General features: G+C 48.0%; 1 protein-coding gene across 1 annotated transcript; it reads left to right on the forward strand.

Annotated features, from left to right (window-relative positions):
• The first annotated feature begins 1,896 nt into the window (after positions 1-1,896).
• On the forward strand, positions 1,897-2,469 carry LOC104596678 (uncharacterized). The gene has a single exon (XM_010257930.1). The coding sequence runs from the start codon at positions 1,897-1,899 to the stop codon at positions 2,467-2,469; it is 573 nt and encodes a 190-aa protein (XP_010256232.1).
• The last annotated feature ends 6,227 nt before the right edge of the window (positions 2,470-8,696 follow it).

The following is an 8,696-nucleotide window of genomic DNA, read 5'->3' on the forward strand; positions in this document are numbered from 1 at the left end:
TTATGTATAATATATATATATATATATATTATAAATTAATAAATATGCATTATATAAATATATATATATATATATATGTATATATATTTTATAATATACAATACATTATTTATTATTTAAAATATAATATTTTATATATATTTATAATTTTTATTATATATTTTTATAATAAATATTATAAAGTCAAAAAAACTAAAAAACCGATGAACTGAACCGGTCAACCGGTTAACTGACTGGTTTCAGTTTGTTCCGGTTAGTGGTTTTTGGAAAACCGTTACTACTGGTTCGGTTCACAAAAAAGGCTCACAGCGTGAGCACCCCTATTGCAGACTTCACTTCACTGTGTTTGGGTTACTCAAACCTAGCCATGGCTTATGCGCTTTTGGCCCTTGAAACTACACTTCACCTCGTTGGTTCAGACTACCTCTTTGCTTCGAGGGGGCCCCAATGTGTACTGCCTCAAGGATCCGACCGCAATGTGCACGAGTGTGGCAGCTTTTACCCATGATGTTGTTGAACATGCACCCGCTTATGTGATGTATGGTTGCTATTGCGAATGTTCTACCTATGTATGCTGAGCATGTCCTCTGATGTTTTCCCAGTGCTTGGTCGCCATGCTCCAACGGCCAGTGTACCCACATTCATAACATTCCAATATTTTGGCTTCAACTAAGGACCCTTTCTAGTGCAAAGCTGCCACTTCAGTGATATTCCTTGACCAACTGTTGACACCAACCAATTTCAGATTGTCATCCCTGCCTTAGTAGTGCCTTTGACAAGCTACAGAACAATAGTTCATCCGTCATTAAACCAAGATGTAGGCACACCACCGATACCTAACCAAAATGAATAGCAACTAATGTATGTGAGGAAGCATGGCACTCCCCCACTCAAACCACCACAATATACCTTCCATGAGATGGCCCATGCGTCTGTCCCCACACGAGCTCTGCTTTAGGGTAATTGGAATGGGGACACGATGTATGGCCTCTTGCTAGGTTTGATGTGAATACTTGCTTGAACCTAGGTAGGAGTGCCAAGGGACCACACTCCACTATGGTAGTAGTTTGGCTAGTTGGCTCTGATACCAACTGTCACAGGGGTAGATCTGTAATGGAAGAAACTTGTGCGACATTCGAGCCATGTGCAGCCAGGACAAGCCTGATGTGTGATCTAAGGGACTCATGCGGCTCGATGAATGTCTCTACCAAGGCGCCTCTTATGTGCCAAAGGGGAAAGGCCATGATGTGAGGCGACTGTGGTGCTGATGATGCGAGGCGCATGTTGTACCGATGATGATATGCAACTGTTGGATCTGAGCACACCCGTGCACTGTGGGCAACGAGGTATCTCGATTAGTTTAGGCATGGGGTTGGTTACGTATAGGGACATGCTTGGGCCAGACCCGCATGGAAAGCCTCCCCTTGATGTGTGTTATGCAGTGCCGGTCTATGCAGTGTCCCCATGAGCGTGTGTATGTCCATGAGGAACCCTGGTAGCCACGCTAGCCATTAACCAGGGCCACCCTACAAGGGATGATGGTCTAGGAATGCTAGGGTTAGGCACCCAAGGAGGTCGACCACCCGTCCTCAAAGAGTATGTTAAACTTTGGGTGGTCTACCAATAGGAAACATCATTTTTCTGAAAATTCATATTAGCATATTTATAGTATTGCCACTCAACATAAGCTCACAAAGCATAGGCAAGGCTAAGCCTGTATCATACCATGACAGTAAGGTACTTATATGTCTCTATCATTGTACATGTTTGTTGTTGGTATGGACGCTTGTTGCTAAGACATGGCTTCACTTTGAACTTTGTAGCCACTCAAGAGACCAATTCCTTCTCGTAAAGAGCCCGATAGCTCAGTCGACCAATCTTCGTTTCCCCTCCGAAATGATATATTCCCCTGCCCTATATGCGGAGAGATTTTCCCCAAAAAACAACTTCTCGAACAACACCAATCTATCAAACAGGCCATTTCAGAGCTCATGGATGGCGATTCAGGGAAAGATATCTTTCAAATCATCTTTCAAAATACTATCGATGTTCGAAGAGCACAGGGAGTACGTGAAACTGAAAGCTGCACGAAACGAGGTTAGAAAACGGGATGAAAGGTGCATTGCAGATGGTAACGAACTGTTGAGATTCCACTATTCGACTTTTGTTTGTGATTTGGGAATCAACGGGAATTCTAGTCTCTGCACTCAGCAGTACTGCAGCATCTGTGGGATCATAAGGTCGGGGTTCTCTGCCAAGATGAACGGCATATTGACGCTATCGAGCATCTGGAGAGCACACGTAGCGCTGCCCGATGAGATCGAAGAGGAATTTGCCTTCATGAATGTGAAGCGTGCCATACTGGTGTGCCGAGTTGTAGCGGGTCACATCGGAATCATCGGATGTGATGAAGATGTGGAAAAGGCAACTATGAAAAAAAGGGCAAAGGATTTTAATAGGTTGGGGTGACCCAACCCAGCCCATTCAAGGGTGGGAGGCCCAACCCACGAGCCCCAAAGTAGGGAACGGGATCCGCTACAGCAGGGGTTACCCTACCCCCTTCGTACGGATTTTAATAGGTTAGTTCATGATGTGGGGTGATCCAATCCAATCCATTCGAGGCTGGGAGGCCCAACCCACGAGTCCCAAAGTAGGGAACGGGATCCGCTACAGCAGGGGTTACCCTACCTCTGTACAGAATCAACCACGGTGCTATCACATGATCTTGCCAGAACCGCTGATAGCCCCCGTATGGTTCCCATCTCAGGCATTCATCTTTTACAATCAGAATCATATAACTATTGCCTTGATTGCTCTAGCCTTCAGGACTCTCTCTCTCTCTCTCTCCCTCTCGCTTCTTGTATCCTGTACTAACTTGACCGTTGGAGACTCCACCTCGGGTTCTCACCTGGGGTCCTCTGATGAGCTCCTGTCTTCCAGCAGAGATCGGATATCTACCTCCGGCTTTTTCCGTACTCGATGACCACTCCACCTCGGCTTACACACCTCGACCTCGGCAATATCTCCTCTGAGCCCTCAAAGCCTTTGACCTGCCTCTAGAGCTCAGCGAAGAGAAAGCACCCACAATTCAATATTGTACGAAGAACGAGAAATACCCAAAACCTTGTAACCAATGAACAGTTCCAAGCCATACTTGACCGCCTGGAATATTTGACATAGTGAGTTGAGCAAAACCTACCCCAAGCAGGAGGTCACCCCTAATGTGACCGCCTCGTTGGGGAGTCAACGCAGCTAGGCCAGCACGGGTCCACCACCCAGTCGGCCCCCTGCATTGGCCATGCACAACGGGCCGAGCCCTCAGAATCTGGGAGCAGTCGGAGGACAGCCACCAACCCTTCGCCGGAGAGGAGGGAACTTTAGACCTCCTAGCAGAAGAGAGGAAGAACCAGGACAGTCGGAGGACAGCCACCAACCCTTCGAGCAACATCACCGACGTCGGAGGGCCAACCCGAGGGACGAAGGCGGGCGCCGAGACTGCCTCAGCGCTCACTCCAGAGTCAAGGGCCGGCGGCGAGCCTCTTCCCCTTACGTCACAGACCTCCGAAACATCCTGAATGACCATTGTGCTAGGCGCGAGGCGCGCTGCCTCAGCTTTGAGCACTCTGGCATTTGTGCCGAGCACCCTTGCGCCTACGAAGGTCAGGGAGGTGCCCAGGTCAGGCCCGAACCCAAGTACACCGAGCTCGGTGCAGTCAAGGCCGAACTCAAGCAGGTCAAGGAGGGCCAAACCGACACTTCGGCCGGCCAAAGCTCTTGCCAAGGCAAAATGGATGCTTTCTCCCTAGATATCAATGCAGAGCCTCTGCCCTCGAACTTCAAGGCCCCCACCTTGGGGATGTACGATGGGAACTCTGACCCTGATGACCACCTGGAGAACTTTAGGGCACTCATGATCCTATATGGGTACTCCAACGCCTTGACATGCCGAACTTTCCAGGCAACCTTCAAGGGAGCCGCTCGGCGATGGTTTTCAAGCCTCCCACCTCGATCCGTCAATTCATGGGAACAATTTTCCATCATGTTCCTCGCACGCTTTATTAGCAGCCAGTGTCCTCAGACGAGCGTTGTCTCGCTGATGATTGTCAAGCATAAGCAAGGAGAAAGCATGCGGTCATACATTGATAGCTTCAAGAAAGAAGAATTGGAGGTCCGTGACCTCGACCCCTTGGTCTCCATGCATGGCGCTATCAACGGACTCCTACCCGGCTCGACCCTCAAATGCTCCATGGCCAAAGGCCAACCGAAGACGAATCTAGAGTTCTTGGAAAGGACCTAGAAATACATTGCAGTTGAGGAGGCCTCGGCCATGGACGCCTAGGCGAGGGGCACGAAGCACCGGAAGGGGCCCCTGAGAAGAAGAGGAAGAACGGAGACCATAACCATAATAGCAATAGAAAGCCTTTGTCCTCAGCCTCGACCTACAACCAATACACACCACTCAACTCCACCCGCACACAGATTCTGGTGTAGATCGGGCGGGAGAAATTTATGAAGTGGCTTGAGAAGTTGAAGAAGAACCCCCATTGGGGGACTCCTAAGAAGTACTACAAGTTTCACCGAGGCGCAAGCCACGTGAGGACAGTTATGATCTCAAGAACGAGATAGAATCCCTCATTCGTTAGGGGCACCTCAAGCAGTACGTCGGGGCCGAGACTGGCACCTCATCCCCTCAGCAGCACCAGCAAGCAGCAGGCGTCATTGACGTCATAGTGGAAGGACCGGCCTCGGGTGGAGCCTCGGTTTTGGCCCGCAAAGCCTATGCCAAGTAGCTGAACGTCTAGGGGCTGGCCCCCAAGAAGTTGAAACGAGAAGCTCTCTCCTTCATGGATGAGGACTTGAATGTGGTAGAAATCACCCATGATGATGCAGTGGTGGTTTCGGCTATCATTGCAAACTTCGTAGTCAAGAGGATCCTTGTAGACAATAGCTCCTCTGCCGACATCCTCTTCTACGAAGCCTTTGAGAAGATGATGATAGCTCCGGAGTGCCTTCAGCCAGTAGATGCCCCACTTGTCGGCTTCTCCGGCAACATCGTCAAGCCAGAGGGCAAGATCTCCCTACCAATCACGGTAGGGACGGAGCCCCAACAGGTGTCGAGGATGATAGAATTCTTGGTCGTAAAGATCTGCTCACCCTACAATTAAAGTAATCACAGATGCAAGAACAATTCGGCCATGATTGTTCTAAAAATTAAAACCCTAATCAAGAATCCCAAGAACAAATCATACTCAATCGGATCTGCCTAAGTTTAATTACAAAACAGGATTAAAGCTCATCATGGTTCGCATAAAAAGGAAGAAAGAAGAAAGATTCAATAGAGAAACCTCAAGAACCCTAATTGAATCTAGGTTACCAAACTACAGAACCAAAGAGGAAGACACTTAAGATCTTTGCGTCAGTCTTCGATCTCCTTGTTGTGATTCTCCTTCAGTTCGCATTCAACAGCCTCCTCCTCTCCCTAGCAGCCTTCTTCTTTAATTTTCTTTTAGGGAAAATGCTGATAAACACAAATCTCCCCCTCCTTGGGAGTCCACGGCCAATCGTCTGACTCAAGCACCCTCACCCCGTAAGACGAGGTAATGAAGTACTACCCGATCAGGGCCTTGACTTGATCCCAGTCCAGAGAACCTCTAAACTCTGGACAAGAAGGGTCGGTCTTGGCCACCGCCTTGGCACCACTCTCAACCCTCCTCCCGGGGACGGGGTCCGAGTCTTGCTCCTCCTCAGCCTGGGGGCCCCTCGGCCTCCCTCAACGTCACAGGGGTGGGGCTCTCATAGGAAGGGTCATGGCCTCAATGGATGCGTTCGGCATGCCAAGAGGCTACCCTAACCCGGAGCACATCCACGTCGCACCGAAGGAGCTCGAAGGCAGAGGGACTTAGGGGGCAAAGGGGAGAAGGGGTTCAAGTAGAGCTCCCTTCCGATATGTTCGGAAGTTCATAACACTCAGGTTTGTAATCCGAGAAAGACATTGTTGATTACGTAGAAAGGAGGTGGAAGGAAAAAGGAACAAAGACGGGAGTGTCGAAAACTGGAAGATCTGGGAGCTGAGTTCACTTGAAGAACAAAGACGCTTGGAGGCAAAATGACAAGAATTCCGCCATCGAAGCCGCTATTTAAAGAAGAGTGAACGGCCCAGATCTCTTGAGATCCAACAACTGATAAGGCACCACCTCCACGGTTCAATCACAGCGCACCGTGTGACAGTCCCCCTCAGAAGACAAAACGGCACGTTGGCAACGGCTCGGATTATCGTAGATCCAATGGACAGGGAGCACCTCCACACCTGCGATCCAACCGCGCCGCACCCCCGAGCGCTCACCCTCGAAAGACGGAACGACCATCAAGACGGACCAGCGAAGTCCACCCAAAGCAACCCGTCGGTTTGAGAGACCCGTTCTCATGGATGAGCTTAACGGTTCGACTAGAGAGCTGTCTCGCCCACAGATCCTAGGGCCCCTTCGCCCCCCCCCCCCCCGGCTTCATTTGTCCTTGGCTTAAACAACCTTCGACTCCCTCTGGTCCTTGGCCCGACTCATGAAGATGAACCAAGCAGAGACGCAGGAAAGGACGCCACTGCAGGGAACACCTCGGTTGTCGGGCCCACTGGCACTCACCATTACTACTCCTTTCAATCGAAGTCGAATTCTTTTCCTTGGCCTCGGGAGTGGGGGGCAAATGATGTGGGGTGATCCAACCCATCCCATTCGAGGCTGGGAGGCCCAACCCATGAGTGCTAGAATAGGGAATGGGATCTGCTACAGTAGGGGTTACCCTACACCTTCGTACGGAACCAACCACGGTGCTATCACATGGTCTTGCCAGAACCACTGACAGCCCCGTACGGCTCCCATCTCAGGCGTTCATCTCCACCTACCTCCAAGCAGGTCAAGTATAAATAGGGGTGCCCCCCTCCAGGTAAAGGGGAGTTGTTTCTTTTTTTTTTACAATCGGAATCATATAACTATTGCCTTGATTTCTTTAGCCTAGAGCTAGGCTCCAGGACTCTCTCTCTCTCGTACCCAATACTAACTTGATCGTCAGAGACTCCGCCTCGGGTTCTCACCCGGGGTCCTTTGACGAGCTCCTGTCTTCCAGCAAAGATCGGATATCTACCTCCGGCTTCTACCGTACTCAGAGACCACTCCGCCTCGGCTTACACACCTCGGCCTCGGTAGCATCCCCTCCAAGCCCTCAAAGCCTTTGACCTGCCTACAGAGCTCAGGGATGAAATTACCTTGTTGTCCTGGGCCATTCCAAGAAGCAACAATTCACATTCCGATGTCATCAACATAAATTGCTCAATTAATTGATACCTACTTCACAATTTCGTGTTTATCAGTTTAACAATGAAATAAACTGAAATAAGTCCAAGATGTGTTGAACCGAGATGAACTAAGTTAGTCCAAGATCGGAGCATAAGAAGGCTAGCTTACCCTCCGACATCGGCAAAATGGATTGGGAATGGATAGAGCTTCTTAAGAGACGCCATGAGACGAGAAGCTATGACATCTCCTGAAACTTCTCCAGAGACCATGAAGATCCTTGACTCTCCGTCTTTAGCAGCCATTTCCACTGCAGCTTCGCTACAAACAGATAGCGTTCCTCCCAGAAACCTCTTTAATTTCTTACCCAACTTACTCTTCACTTGTCCAATCGTTTTAATCAACATCTTCAAATCGAGTTTTGTGTCGCTCAGAGATGAAAGTGAAGCGGTTTAACTTCCTCTGCTACCGTGCTCGAGGCAAAAATATTGAAGCAGGATTCTTTAACTGAATATTGAAGAATGTTCTACTGTAGTAGAAAATAAGATGATCATGACGCTTATTTCTCTGCACTACATGGATTATACGGCTGTTGATTTAGAAAAGGGAACCATGGACCATGAGGGCAAACTTCATATACGCTCCAAATTTGGGTAGAATACTTAATCCAAACTAGATAGATTAAAAAAAATCACTTAAATTATCCCTAACTTTTCTTCAATCCGTGGGATGTACTTCCTTGCTTCATTATTGTATACAGTGTCTGTGATTTTCTGGAGCAAATGTGAAGGTTAAGGAAGATGAACAGTATTTTTCTCCTACTTATTATAAGGGTAGTATGGTAATTAAGAAAATATTGTAACGATCTTTTTGGATGGAAGGCTAACGGAAAGAGGTCTTTGTCTCACGGTCATAGTATAGGGGGGTCTTTGTCGCAAAACAAAGTAATGGGGGGTCTTTGTCACAGACCCTATAGTACAAGGGGGGTCTTTGTAATTTACCCTATATATTATTAAAAGGGTAAATTTCTTAAACTACCCTTATGGTTTAGCTAATTGACTAAGTATATCCTTACTGTTTGAAAATTGATTAATGCTATCCTTGTTGTTTTTGACAATTGACTAACTTTGCACTTATCGTTAGCATCCGTTAACTTTCCGTTACATGTGATATAATGTGACTAATAAATTTATCAAAAAATCCAAAAATACCCTCTCTGAATTTCAAAGATGCATTTCCAGCGTGGAGTCACCCTGCTGACTTCACTATCTTCTCCTCCTCATCCCAATCATCATCCTACGTACCCCTGGTTTCAACTCAACCATCCTCTATCTCTTGTCTACATCTATAGTTGGAACAGATTGAGGCAGGCCCATCTTTTTTGTTTCTTTGTCCATTTAGTCATGTTGT

Source organism: Nelumbo nucifera, chromosome 1, assembly GCF_055504915.1.
Source record: "Nelumbo nucifera cultivar China Antique chromosome 1, China Antique-T2T, whole genome shotgun sequence".
Taxonomy (NCBI): domain Eukaryota; kingdom Viridiplantae; phylum Streptophyta; class Magnoliopsida; order Proteales; family Nelumbonaceae; genus Nelumbo; species Nelumbo nucifera.